Source organism: Cibotium barometz, chromosome 1 (assembly GCF_041138505.1).
Source record: "Cibotium barometz isolate CiBa-2024 chromosome 1, ASM4113850v1, whole genome shotgun sequence".
Classification (NCBI taxonomy): Eukaryota; Viridiplantae; Streptophyta; class Polypodiopsida; order Cyatheales; family Cibotiaceae; genus Cibotium; species Cibotium barometz.
This window is the reverse complement of record NC_141046.1, coordinates 76,682,445-76,696,911: the sequence shown is the minus strand read 5'-3', so window position 1 is coordinate 76,696,911 and position 14,467 is coordinate 76,682,445. Positions and strand designations below refer to the sequence as shown.

At 40.0% G+C, this 14,467-nt stretch overlaps 1 protein-coding gene and 1 long non-coding RNA gene across 3 annotated transcripts; both read right to left on the bottom strand.

The window, feature by feature from the left end:
* Nucleotides 1-477: 477 nt before the first annotated feature.
* On the bottom strand, nucleotides 478-4,064 carry LOC147642442 (putative glycosyltransferase At5g25310). 2 transcript variants are annotated; one of them, XM_086806553.1, is made up of 6 exons: nucleotides 3,737-4,064; nucleotides 3,393-3,461; nucleotides 3,032-3,267; nucleotides 2,362-2,498; nucleotides 1,826-2,174; nucleotides 478-1,696 (listed from the first exon to the last, which is right to left on the bottom strand). In XM_086806553.1, the coding sequence occupies exons 1-6, from the start codon at nucleotides 3,975-3,977 to the stop codon at nucleotides 1,013-1,015; spliced, it is 1,716 nt and encodes a 571-aa protein (XP_086662679.1). In that variant the 5' UTR covers nucleotides 3,978-4,064; the 3' UTR covers nucleotides 478-1,012. The 2 variants fall into 2 exon arrangements, with proteins under 2 accessions (XP_086662679.1, XP_086662670.1); XM_086806544.1 differs by having other exon boundaries at nucleotides 2,362-2,510; nucleotides 3,737-4,063.
* A 6,456-nt stretch (nucleotides 4,065-10,520) lies between these two features.
* On the bottom strand, nucleotides 10,521-13,552 carry LOC147642441 (uncharacterized). The gene is made up of 2 exons (XR_015267122.1): nucleotides 13,080-13,552; nucleotides 10,521-10,796 (listed from the first exon to the last, which is right to left on the bottom strand). It is a non-coding gene; the product is annotated as an uncharacterized LOC147642441 (long non-coding RNA).
* Nucleotides 13,553-14,467: the final 915 nt, after the last annotated feature.

The following is a 14,467-nucleotide window of genomic DNA, read 5'->3' as shown; positions in this document are numbered from 1 at the left end:
GCACAACCCTGTGTTGCCCCTCGAGCCTCTCCAGAAATGGGAAATCGATTTTGTCCGACCATTCAAACTAGCTACTTAGAAAACAAGATACATTCTGGTATCAATAGACTAGCATACCAAGTGGGTAGAAGCTAAAGCAATGAGAGACTGTAAAGCATCAGTAGCAAAATTCCTCTATGAAGTAATCATGACCAGATTCGGATGTCCAATCGAGCTTGTAAGCGACGATCAACGGACTCATTTCCTCTATGACGTGATTATGAAAGCTGACAGAGCAGCACATGGTGATACACAAGAAATCAACACCGTATTACCCTCAAGCTAACGTATTACCCTCCAGCTGCCAGTGAATCACAAGCCATTGCCTATAGCACACATCAACATTGGTCAAAGGTCTCGATAGAGCAACACACGTAGGTAGTACGTAAGCAAATAAGTACACGGCACACTACCAGTCTGGTCGTTCAGATATTTTAGAAAACAACAATAGGCAATGCTAAAAATAAAAGCCTTTTCCCAAATCATGGCCATGGAGCATTAAATGCAACCTGTCCATCTCAAATGTGACCGGGCACAGTTACACTTCCTTTGCAAAATTTGGCCCATATCTTACTAGGAGAGTAGACCCGACCGGTGTAAAGCACTCTACACAGGTGTTTGCTATAATGACACACACATATATACACACGAGGAGGATGGACAATGTGATTGATTGCAAAACACTACTGCTAAGACATTGTGAGACATGAGGAGGATGGACAATGTGATTGATTGTTGCAAAACACTACTGCTAACCGCTCACTGACTTCAGACAAAGCTCCTCCCCTTCTGCATGAAATGAATGTCCTCAACCGGAAGGGGGCGGCCAAGTGCCGCCCAATTGAGCAGAGCATCGTGATGATGAGCCTGGTGGTTTTGAGGTCACTGTAAGAACTCTACTTCAAAAATTGTGAAAATATATACTGTTCTTGAGGAGGATTTACAGGGATGAAACAAGGTACTGTAAAATTCACTAAGAAGTATTTACAGCCACAGAAGCAAGGCGTCTGAGCCAGACAGAGTGAAGTATCATGTGGAAGGCATCATACTTAGAAGGAAGCTTGTAGTGCCACAGAAAATGTTGTCTCACATGTTTCAAACTGGCCTGCATGGTTTGATACCTTTTAGCCGGGATAGATAAAAGAATCTGCTTCAACCGAGGCACCTCCTCCTCTTTCACTACAAGTGAGAAAGCGTGCCAATTCAACACCTCACTAAAGGGAAGCACAAAGTTGTCTGCTATAATCACAGGAACACAGTCGTAATAAATGGCCTCCACTATTCGTGGACTGTTCACCTCATAGCCCATGGGGCATATGCAAAACTTGCTCTTCTTCATGTGTCGGATATAGGATGTCTTCTTGGCTATGGCAGGGGGTAACTCCTCATATATCTTCATGTCCGGGTCTTTGTCCTTCCAATGCTGGAGAAGAATGGGTCTCACCCGGCCATGCATGCGGCCAGCAAAGAAGGCCAAATACGGACGCTTCTTGGGCGGCAGTCCTCCCAGCTTCGTGGGTGGCTTTGCGGCATGCATGAAGGTTTCCGGAAGTGACACATCCTTTCCCACAACAAACTCTTCAGTGAGATCTGCATTACAGACCACCTTGATACTGTTGCGGCGAAGCTCTGGATGTCCACGAGCTGTAGCTGGTCCCTGGAGATGTTTCATGCCAAAACATATATAATAAGAAACCGAGGAAGTATGACTAATGGAGCATCCCCTCATCAGAAAGAATCACAAAATTCATTAGAAATGATCAATGTAGACAAAGTGGGAACTTGCCCAGTCATGACAGGAGACGAAAAAATGATCTGCACCATGTGACCTGTTCCAAAACAGGTATTTTGATGCGATCAAATCCACATAGCTTGTGATGAAGCCAGTGAGTGGCTGCATATCGTGTGAATTGGGCACATATAGGTTGATCACCATGCTGGCCACACTGTATGGCAAGAAGAACATATGGGCCTTCTTAGGGTCCTTCACGACAAAGCGCCTGCTGATCTCCAGCTGATGGATGAAGCGGCCCTCCGACGCATAGATGCCCACAGTTGGACCAACATGAACCAATGGGCGGGAGCCATCCTTGTAGACGTAGATCTTGAACATCTGCTCCATCAGCTCATAGCTCCTGCACTAAACGGCTCACAACCAATACGCATTACGATTCCTGAATCAATATATATGTGACTACATGTATGCGAATATATGCCACACACGCGCACCCCCCCCCCCCCGCCCCCCCCACCAACACACGCACATACATGTATGTATATGCATTCATATTGACGTGAATCCACGTCAATTTGGAGGCTTACTTGATGAACATTGAGATGTTGTGATAGAGAGGTGCATGAAGATCACTGCCGGTGGTCACTCCAACTGCTGCTGCATTGGAAATGGCTTGTTTGGCTGTAAATAGATCCTGCTCCAGCTTCTGAGCCCACTTGAAGTCCTGTGCGGTGTCCTAGAAAGTTGCAGTCAAAACAAGGCGAAGGATCATTGCTAGATAAGCATGCTTTGATATGTTTACTAAAGGTGGGGGACACTTAATGATATCCTAAAGGTGGATCATTGCTAGATAAGCATGCTTTGATATGCATACCATGCTTAATTGGATTCAGAATTGGAGCGTAACTACTAATCATTGTCACTTAACTAGCTTCCAAATTGGGGTTGTTGGAATTTGGATAACCATTTCCTGATGAGTGTGCTATCAATTAGCAGCAACTTTTTATGCCTGTTTGGGAAAAGTTTTCCATAACTCAGCACTTGATGGGCTTTCCAGTTTGGGTGTTTTGTGCTTTTCTGAGCGTTCAACAATTTCAGGTTTACGAGAGGATGTCGTTTAATTTTCCACAGATTAAGGGACTTCAGCGTGTTTTTGTGTTATATATATAATCTATGAGAAGAAAAACAGAATAAAAAATCAAATAAAGAGAGTTTTAGGCTCAGAAACCCTGATTTATAAAATCAAAATCCCCTTACCTTGGAGCTTCCATGGCGTTCTTGCACCTCTGCATACTGGGGTGGTGTACCCAATTCGCCCAATTGGGTAACATTACCTGATTCTTCCAAGTCTGCAACTTGCGTGACATTGCCAAATTCTTCCAAATCGGGAAGCTCTAAATCACGTGTAGAGTTCTTAGAGCTTGTGTTGAAGAATTGGTCTCCTTCACCTTCTTCAATTGCATAATCAGGCAGATTTTCGTGCCTACCCAATTCTGCAAAAAACAGCGAAAAAAAAAACAAAACAAAAAACCCAAAAAAAAAACAAATCAGATCGGAGGAATAATTTGATCCGGTCATAAGGCTTGAACTACTTTGCAATTTTTTCCACATTGAGTACCTTCACTAGAAATGATGGAGATGGGCTTCTTGATTTGAGAGACAGAAGCATTATCCTCCCTTCCCAATTCTGCAATTCGTGAAATTGTTAAATTTAAAAAAAATAAAAAGTTAAATAGATTATACCAGAAAGCCAGTGTGCTGAAAAAACAGGTTACTTAATTTTGTAGCCATATCTCGATTAGAATTTAATTTCCTTAAGTTATAATGGAGATGGGCAGAATCATTAACGCCGAACCAAATCAGAAAACAGTTCAATAAACTCGGATTAAAATAAGGAAACCTTGTTATCAAGTTTCTCAAATCACTTCACCTTCATTGGAGACAATTAAGCTAATCAATTACCTTCACTAGAGATAATCGAGATGGGTTTTTTAATCTGGGGGAATTCAGGTGCGATCAAAGCTGGTGAGGCGGAGGAAGGTTCATGGAAGCTTCGAAGGGAAAGGGAGAGCCACACAATCTTAGAATTGCAGGAAGAGCAGGTGTGGTAGAAAACACCCAGTAGGAGAAAAATGGTGAGGACAACAGACAAGAGTTGCCATAGCCGTAGCTTGAACCCCCATGCTTTCAAAGGGGAAAACATCCGGTTCAAAGAGTAAGAGAGGCTCAGATCATGGACGTGCGTATGTATTGATGAAAGGGTGTCACCTATAACACACAAAGTAGATTCCAAAGTGAGGTGTCAATTAGCATGAAATAGCACCACAAGAAGTCCACTTGTTTCCATGGTGTGAAATGGTTACATCTCTACATGGTGTGAAATGGTTGGCCACCCCCGTGTCAAGTAGCACACAAGAAGTAGTCCACACTCGAGTTGTTTCCATGGTGTGAAATGGTTACACCTCTCGTCCATGGTGTGAAATGGTTGGCCACCCCGATGGTGAAAACTTACCTGAAGTGTAGAGTGTGTAGAACAAAGCACATGATGAGTACCACCTAAGGAAATCCGAATGTGCCACTGCTATTATTTTGAACCACTTGGTGAGAGGGCTGTGCAAAAATAACATTGCACGCCCATTAGTCGGCCTTTTTAGAAACCATGAGAATAGCCCCCCAATGATTGTCAACTAGAACACAAAAGTTAAGGTCATCATTTCACACACTATCAAAAGACTGCTAGTGTGGCCATTTGGTGGTACTCTAACCATACCATTTTGCTTTTTGGCCACAATACTAACATAGGAAAAGGGTTGATTTGACAGGTTTTGTACTCTTGTATAGTCCCTTTGCAACCTTTTTTATTTTTGTCCCCGCTTCTTTACTCCATGCTTTGGCCACTTGTGGGACAACTACAAGAGACCGTGGGAACAACTCCAGAGGTTCAATAGTACCTTTCAATCCTAATAGCCACAATGATGTGTCGGAAGTTGCATGAATTGAAATTTGTATGGGGATGCACGTAAATCCTAGATCATAAACATGTCTTCACAGCCCCATAAATAATAGCCATAAATTTTTAGCTCTTAACCTATAGTGTTTAGGATTAAATGAAATTACTCTCCTTTCAATATAAAATCATAGTGTATGGGCATGTGTCTCCATACTCTCTTGCTTGTGTTCTTTTGAATCTTTGCATAGCTTGATTTATGCATACATTGATAGGGTTGGTTGGTTGGTTGTAATAAGGACATACTCTCTTGCTTGTGTTCTTTTGAATCTTTGCATAGCTTGACTTATGCATACATTGATAGGGTTGGTTGGTTGGTTGTAATAAGGACATATTTTCTCACCTCCATCAAAGTGATTCAAGCTCTTCCTCAACGCCCATGGCTATGGAGATCTTTGTGTGACATTGGAGTGAGGATATGAACAGGCTAGCACACCCACAATCGGGGGAAGTTGCATTTCGTGGTTCTAAGGCAAAGCTCCCAATGACATGTTTCGGAAGGCTAGGCAAACATATAGGCTTGGTGAGTGACCCTTCCATGCCACACCAAACCTCGCCCAATCTCACCAACTCTCAAGCCTTATATAATGGGCCAAGAGCTAGTACATAGTTAACTAAAGAAGAGTCCCACAAAAGTATTATAACCTTGATTCCCCAAGAAAGGGATGAAAGATAAATGTCGAGGAAAACAGAAAAAAGAGTTGAAGAAAGCAGAAGTGTTTAAGTTGTCAAATGGAGGAGAACACACACAAACACACCATAAGCCCACACAGCCCATGCACATCACGTACACTATTCACTATGGGCTTAGTGTCATGGGATCTCTAGTACCCCTTGAAGAATTACTCAAGCTCACATATACATTAACAGAACAAAGCATACACTTAAATCAAATTGACAAGATTAAAGCATAACATAAAAGCATGAAATACAGTAAACATCACCATCGACACAAGATTGGGTGCAATCTCCCTCCTCATGCATGCAGCTCCCACTTTCATGACATGAGTATTTTGAGAACTGTATACAAAATATAGCCCAAGGAGCAATAATAGTTGTGCATACAAAATAGAGCTTTGCTTTTCTACTTTTACAAAAATAACTCAAGCACTAAAGCTTGTTCACACACTAGTGTAAAATAACCAAAATTTCTCTAACACACGTGCTAGTAAAATAGCAATGCCATGCACAAGTACGCATAAATAATATGTACAATCATTTGGCAACAAAAATAACCCATACGAAATATAATCCAAGATGTCATAAACAATATTCTCTATGTGCGACACACACTACACGCACTGCTCATCACATATCTCACAAATGTAAACACATTAGTTGTTCCAATTAATTACTATCGCAACAATTAATCCCAATATGAAATGTTGATAATCACAACACACTCACCACTTGTTACACTGTACATATCATCTAGCACGGCATGCCACCTGCATAAACCATTTGTTACACTTCGACCGTACAGTTGTCTAGCGTAGTATACTTGTTTCACTTCGACAATACACAATCGTCAAGCATGGCAGCACTACTTGTTACACTTCGATAACATACACCCATCAAGCATGGTCTCAAGCTATACCAATAACACTAGGTAGCTAGTATTTAATGTGGGATGACCTACGATACCAATTCACTAGCATGGCGCCCTAGCGTCACGGGCATCCCCGTTTAGCCAAAGGATGGACATTATGTAACATCGCTTCTGCTTGGATAAGCTGCTTGGATAAGCAAATGACCTCAGTTGCATGTTTACTTATTTCAAGCAAATGATATCAAGGTCTTACAAAATATATACTCTAGCATCTTCTCTAAATATGACAAATAGAAATTCCATCAAGAAATTCTACGTGTAATAAATTATAGTGTCCCATACCACCAGAAAATCTGCCACATAAGTCTAGAGATAAGTATGCATCAAGATCTTTCACCACAGGATTAGTCTTTGTGTCCTATACCATCAAGACTAATACGTAGTGAAAAATCATAAAGTAGAGTTCAAGATAGAAGGGCCAATTCCTCCACGAAGTTCTATTTTGATGCATAAAAACTCTCCTTGAAATTTATAAAGTCTCTTGAATAAAATTTATTATAGAAAATGTTAAAAGAAATGTGTATGTTACCTTAGGAGTCAGAATACTCTTGGTCACAGATTATGTTATTATCATCTCTGATGTTGTCTTCGGTCATATTGATCTAGCTCATTGATTCTCTGACTTTTGTGGACAATTTGATAGGATATGTCTAATATCATTGCACCTATAACACTTCTTTGAATCATATTTGTTAGCTTTATTAGAATTATCAACCTTAGTTTCTACACCTATGTTACTTTCATTGGGAGATTTGAGCTTCTCAACAACTTTATCGAAGGATTTATAAAAAGTTTTTGGCTTCAGAAACTTCAATGTCGAGGGTTCAGCTGTCGTTGTTTCCTTTGGAATACCATTTTTCCTTTCACGATTTATCTAAGCTAAGAGAGTGTGGTCAAAACATGTTCACTTCTAGTCAAATTGTGGGTTTCAAACCTACTATAAACTTCCTTCTTTGATTCTTGCTGGTGGCGAACTTTCTCAATTACCTATATTTGTAACAAGGTCTGCCAAAATCTATCTACATAAGTGGACATATTCTCTTTCTCAAGCTCTCTAAAGATGCCTCATCGTTGCCTAGTCCTAGCTTTGTACTGTGGAGGTAGGAAGTCCTTCTTGATGAGCTTCTAAAATTCCTTTCAAGATTTAGGTTTGTGCTTGCTAGTTCTAGTCACGTTCCACCATAATGCTGCACTTTCTAGTAAATGATTACTAGCACACTTAATTTTATGCTTCTAACAGAATTTCTCCCCCGGAACAGTAATCATCAAGTTGATAAAGCCATGCAAGTATTGTGCGAGCATCTTTCTTGCCATTAAAATTTTGAAAAGTAAAAGCTTTGTGGCTCATTTTCTTCTCCTCCTCAGACTCCTGAGCTCTAAAAGTAGCTTACATGGTTCTCTGAATTTGGTCACCATAAGAGTCTATAGATTCACCATTACTAGCACCTCTATGTCTCTTCTTATGGGATAACCTATCCTCTAGATCCCTTCTCAACTCCTCAACTAACATTTTGTTTTGGAGTGCTTGAATTTTCTCTTGAGTGGTGATAAAACATCACTTTCACTTGAAATTTGTAAGAAGTCGGAAGCTTGTTCAACTCGTGCTATGAGAAGAAAAAGCCACAAGTGCCAAGAGATCGTCAGTAGTATCAAAGCGGGCATGTACCCACCATAGAAAACTCAAGAGACTTTGCCTTTGAATTCTTCAAAAAATTTGAAGTTAAGTGGTCCCAATTCGATGTCAAAAATTAGACCTGGGTGAGCAATGCCATAAATTGATGTTGTGAAAACTTCCTTTTGTTATATGCAAACCTTTGCTTGAATTTTTGCTCACCAAAAATAATTTTTGAAATTCTGCTATGAGTTCCCAATTCTACATCTTGAAACTCTTCTTTTGAAGATGAATAAAAGATTTATTGGAAAGATTTTGCAAGTCTAATAAAGCCTTAATGTCCCAACTTTTAAGCCTTTATGTTTAAACTTTAGAAGGCTTTTTTTTAAACCTTGGAGTATAGCCCTTATGATCTAGCCACTATACTTCGCTATTCAAAATAATTGAGGAGAATGCGATGATTTCTGACGGCCATTCAGTGGTTAAACCAATCGGCACATAAAGAAGGTGATGTTCTCTTCTTCTTTTTTTCATATGCCTTGTTGTTTAGATTAAAGACTTAAAGGTTAGGCCTTTTTTTATTTTTTTCTAGCCTCGTTAAGCTAGGCTTGTCTTTGTCCAAGGCAAAAGGGAAAATCAGCACAGTTGAATTCGAGTAAAAGAAATAAAGAAAGATGAATTTCAACCACCGTCAACTTACAAGAATGAAAATCCTTCAGATATACTTGCTTTCTGAGAGTGCGACTAGGGGTTTCAAGGCACAAGTATTACTTCTATGGATCCTCATCTGAGAGTGGTGAACCAAGGAGAAAAGTGGTTTTGTGAAGAGAAGCGTGGTTTTTACTTATGCGGAAGCGTTTTTGGCAAAAAGGTTGACAATCTCTCTATGCCCTTGATTCAAATCTCCATCCAACAATCTAGAAAATTCGCATGACCTTCCAATCCTTTATCCAAGAGTTCTACACATTTTAAGCTATTGGGAGAGGATCACCCAATATTGTAAGGGTTGATTAGGAGGTCACACTCTAAAAAACATCATGTAGTTTTGAAGAATCAGATTTTCAATATTGTTTGCATTAGGTTTTAGGACATTCAAGATTTGCAAGTTTTGGAAGGGGAAAAGCCCTAATTTTCTTGGCTATTTGCATAATATTTTTGGAAGGGAGAAAACCCTAATTTGTCTTGGATATTCGCATAATTTTTAGGCCCAAAAGGCTTGGATTTCATGTTAACATGTCAAAGGATTTCTTAGCCTTAGTGATTCAAAGTGACCCTAATTTGTCTTGGATATTCGCATAATTTTTAGGCCCAAAAGGCTTGGATTTCATGTTAACATGTCAAAGGATTTCTTAGCCTTAGTGATTCAAAGTGAGATCCTCACAAAAATCTTGGATAAAAATCCCAATATTATATTTTGGATTAGAGTGTGGAAACTTGTTTTTTTCCTTGTTTTTCCATTACAATCAACAAAAAAACAACAATTAAGTATTTCATTGCTTACATAAACCCCCTTCATTAGGATTAGAAACTTAGCATTCTCAAAAAACTGGAAGATATCTCAAAAAATGGTATAGAGGTAAGTGTTATGTGGCCAAATCATCATAAAAGGCTACAAGAAAGGATGACTACTGCTCAATGGCTACAGTATGTTGGTGCGTTTGATGCAATCTCAAGTTTATTAACAATTAGCGGGGAGGAATTACAAAAGGTTATTATTTGTATACTAACTAAAACTATCCACATTACCTTGTTGCCACTTTATTCCTTCTTTCAAAGCATTTTTGCCATAGTTGGCAAAGTAAGCAGCCCATTTATGCTGGTGTGAAGAGGCATGCACTCTAATAGCACTTAGATGTATTTTCACTGATCCGCATGTACCAAATTCACTTTTACATTCTCATTTTTTGGCATATAGTGCAAAATATACGACCACGTGCAGCATTAAAAGGCGCCCAATCAAAAGGTATATTCCATGCATCATTCCACATACTGCAAGCATTTTTAATTCTCTCTACCTCACACTCTTGGGTGTTACTAGAGACACCTTCAGAATCGTGCAAACTCGAATCTCTCTGTTTTCTAACCTTCTTTTTGGATACGGCAACAGAACGTGTAAAGCCAAGCAGCACTAACAAAGTTGATTGCTTATGCGCCATCATTATAAAAAAATTAAATATTTCAATTTATAACATGATTTATGAACTGACTAACAACTATTTGACATTTATAAGAGGTTTCTTCAATATGTCAAATCACTCTTTTTACACTTAAGTAAATGAACTTTTTCAATATTTTAACTTTATTAAGATAAATCCCAAAAACTAATTTTTGGGTCAACGTTAATATTTAATCAAAAAAAAGTATAATCAATAATATTATAATATAAAAAGAGCAAATAAATTAAAATCTATAAAAATAATTTACATGCTATATAGTTTAAAAAAATAACTTACAAAGAAAAGAAAAAATAACCACTAGGATTTTAAGGTTAGAAAACTTATTCATAAACACAAAAACTAAAAACTAAACATAGTAGATAGATTAAACAAAAAACTTATTGTGTACATAGTTGCTTCCCATTAGGTAAGACAATTCCCTGCATCTTTCCCTTATCCATACTGTCCTTGATAAGCCAATTCAGTCCATCTGCTGCAATTGCATATAGTAAAGGTGCCAGGGGGCAGCCTTGTCTGAGACTTGGTCAGAGGGAGGGCGTCAGAAAGTGACCCATTAACATTGATTCTGGCAATGGCATTGCCAAACAGGGTTCTCACCATCTGGATGAAATGTTTGCCTGCACCCATGTGGCTGAGAGATTCCAATACATAATGCCAGCTTAATCTATCACAAGCTTTGTCAAAGTCAATTTTGAAGAAAATATAATCCTGATTAGATTCTTCAGCAAAATCCATGCCCTCCCAGAGAGTAATTATAGCATCAAGAATGTATCTACCTTTAATGAATCCTTTTTGTTCAAGTCTAATCCAGCTTTTCAAGTGGTAGGATAGCCTCAAAGCAAGGGCTCTGGCAAAGATTTTGTATACACGTGTGAGCATGGATATAGGTCTCCAGTTGCCTAGGTTATCCTTTTCTCCCCTCTTGTGAATAAGTTTAATCCAACCTTCATTAATGGTAATGGGTAGGGTTCCATATGATAGGGCCTCTTTCCAAACCTCCAGTAGGGGACCAACCAATATCTCCTTGAAGGTTTTGAAGAATTCAGAGGGCATTCCATCAATCCCAAGACTTTTCTTTCCCTTACATTCAGTTCTCATAAAGGAGTTACATAGGCTCTTGCTAACATACCCTCTATCCAGTCTAGCCTTCCTGGCCAGTTCCCCCACTGCGTAATTATGCCAGGTAAATTCACCCACATTACCCAGGTCACACATATCAAAGTGGTCTACAGTGTTCTGTCAGGACTGCAGCTCAGCCCCTCTAAGCACCTGTCCAGCACCTCTGAACCTATCCTCTCTATTCTCCACCATATTGAAATCTCCCATGAGAATGATAGGAGCTCGGGTTTGTTTCAAGGTTCTCCAAGTTCTGACCCTATTGGTTTGAGGGCCTGCAGCATAAATGCCTATGAAGGAGAAAGAGGTTAACTCAAAGGCAGCCCACTGGTCATACACATCTACGTGGACATCCTTGAGGTCTTCCTGGTGGTTATTATGCATTCCTATTGCAACTCCCCCAGAACCCTGAGAGTGTGCCGTGTAAATCCAAATATGCTCTTTGGAGATGACCTGTAATCTGTTTTCCAGATCCTGACCACTAGCTTTTACTTCTGTAAGAGCTATAAAATCAAGTTTTCCTTTTCTTTTTAACCATTGTCTGACCTTTTGAGCCTTGGAAGGGTCTGTTAAACCCTTAACATTCAGGGTAGAGCATTTCATTTGTTCTTCCTATGGGGGTGTGGCTTTTTAGAGCCATTCTTGGTTACTGACTGTGGGGTTGAGGTTCCCACCTGAGAGTGGACCCTTTTAACCTCTTTTACCACTTCCATATCACTCATCATCCTTGCATCAGGGCCAGGCATGCCAAGGTTGACCTTGTTTTGCACTTCTTCAGAATGATTATCGTCCAAGGGGTTATAGTCATTAGTTAGGTCATGGTCCATTTGATTAATCTCAGCATAAAGCCTATTCCTGTCCAAAGGTGTAGGGAGGATGGTAGTTCCCTGGGTATCCTCCAAGTCATCAGAGTCAAAGGGATTGTCCAAGAGGGCATAAGAGTTAGCAAATGACCTTTGATGTTTTGTCCTTTGTTGCCTGAATGTTTTCCTTCTATTAGGGGTAGCAAAGCCATCATTTCTCTCTTTCCCAGGAACATGGGCTGGAAGAGGGGGGGGGGAGCTGGGAGGAACTGTTTTCATTGTTCTGCCTTCTGGCTGTGGGAGCAGAAGGTGCATGAGGGCTAGGGATTTTAAGATTAGGATATCTGACAGGGCAGTTTCTAATCACATGGCCGTGAATCCCACATTGAAAACAGGCATTGGGGAGGTGCTTATACAGTATTTGCTGCTTTAGCACATATTCACCACAGTTCACCTCTATTTCTTCAATCAAGGGCTTATCCAGATCCACCTCGACCAATAATTGAGGATGCCAAGCGAGGTTATAGTCACTTTTGGGCCTCAGACCAAGGACTTTTCCTATGGGAGTTACATTTTTTTTGGACCAAGATAAAAGGGCAAGTTAGGGAGTTCAACCCAAACAGGGCACATCGACGGTTTAGGACCAGAGGGGCTAAAATCCTTGGACCACCTAAAAAAGCAGAAGGGAAGGTTCCTGTGCATCAACTGACCAGAACCCAGTCTGACCAGAACCCAGTACCTTTAATGCCATTGCAGGGTCTCTACAAAGGAAGATGTAATAGCCATTTGGAAGTGCTTAAATCACCTCCACTTCAATCCCTATGTTGTTCCAATTCTCTCTTACCCAACTCCTCAGAACTTCTACAGGAGGCCTGGGGCCAAATAGCAGTCCCACCAGACACCTAGCTGAGTAATCTCGTTCCTATTTATTCACCAATTCTGAGGGAAGACAGACTTGGGGAACCAAGGGACAGAGATTACCTGATTCGGTTCATCCGCTGTCTTGACGTGGGGGTCATCTTCTTCAGGTTGCTCCCTTTGGTTTTGCGGCAGCAAAAGGTTGAGTTCCTCTACTCTAACTCTTGACTCCTCCAGGTGATGCTTGGTTGCAAAGAACTCTTAAACCATGCTGTCGTAACCAGCAAGGGCTTCTCTGTCCTGTGCCGAAACAACTGATGTATGGGAGATCTCTTCTGTGGGTGAGAGTTTCCTGTAAACAGACCGGCAGGGCTAGCTTGCGGTCTAATCAGAGACTGGGTTCCCCTCCACACGGTGCCCATGCACCCGGGGGGAGGTTAGTAGCGTTGAGATAGAGATCTGACTGTGGTGAGATGAGAGGAGGAGACCCTGTGTAAACCCTAACGGGCAAGCACGCGCAGGGCTGTGTGCATGGCGGCTGAGCGGACGCGTGTTCCTACAACGGCAATTTGCAAAACGACCGTTATTTGTTTTTCATCGGGCTGGCCGTTAAAGCTCTACTTAAAGCTTTAGCAAAAATCTTTAAGCTTTACAGCTTTTAAAAGCTTTAGCTTAAAAGCTTTTGTACTAAAAGCTTATAATTCAAGCTTTTTTTAATAATTTTTTAAAAAAACTTCAAGCCTCTACTCACACATTTAAATAATAATATTATTATCTATAATTAACCAAAAAAACGTTCCACCTTCTTGAGCTTTCCAAACTTGTCTGGCAAAATTTCAAGAGCGCCAATTCTAGAATTATTCAACCACGACACCAACAATTTCGGCTAACAAAAGAAAGACATGGACAAGATTCTTCCAAGACGACAAATCTTAGACTTTGACATATTTCTTGGTTGCTACATCTACTTTTGGGCTTCACAAAATCTTGAATCTCTCATACTTCTTGCTAATTGACGATTTACAAATCACTCGACTGCAATATTGTATATTGACATCAAGCGAGACAACAAAGTTTATTTTTTACTCAATGGGAATCGGATTAAATCAAGGATTCAAAGACATGTTGGGTATTAAGAATTTTCATATTTTGGGCTTCTTCATCAGCACTTCTTTCTCGCAAGCTTCTAAACAGATATAAACAAAGACCAAGGCCTTTAGCTAATTGAGCATCAACCAAGAGGAGAATTTCAAAGGTTTTGTCAAGGTTTCCTTTTTTCATATTTCATTAAGGGTTTTTATATTTCACGACTCAACCATGACGAACATGACTTCTTTCTCGAGCAAGAGGGAAATTCTGCACATGAAAGTATTTTTGATGATCCAGGTATGTCTAAACTTATTCAACATATACTTCCACCTCATATGCTTCTAATAAATTATTATTATTATTATTATTATTAATTTAAAAATAAAACCCCAAATTAAGGACAAGGAAGTAACCTAGTTCCT

Coding starts and splice junctions, on each gene's coding strand:
- LOC147642442 (XM_086806544.1), bottom strand. CDS start 3,977: ATGTTTTCCCCTTTGAAAGCATGGGGGTTCAAGCTACGGCTATGGCAA. Junction 3,268..3,392: donor CTCCATCATTTCTAGTGAAG/GTACTCAATGTG, acceptor TGTTTTTTGCAG/AATTGGGTAGGCACGAAAAT. Junction 1,697..1,825: donor TCGTCTCCTGTCATGACTGG/GCAAGTTCCCAC, acceptor AAACATCTCCAG/GGACCAGCTACAGCTCGTGG.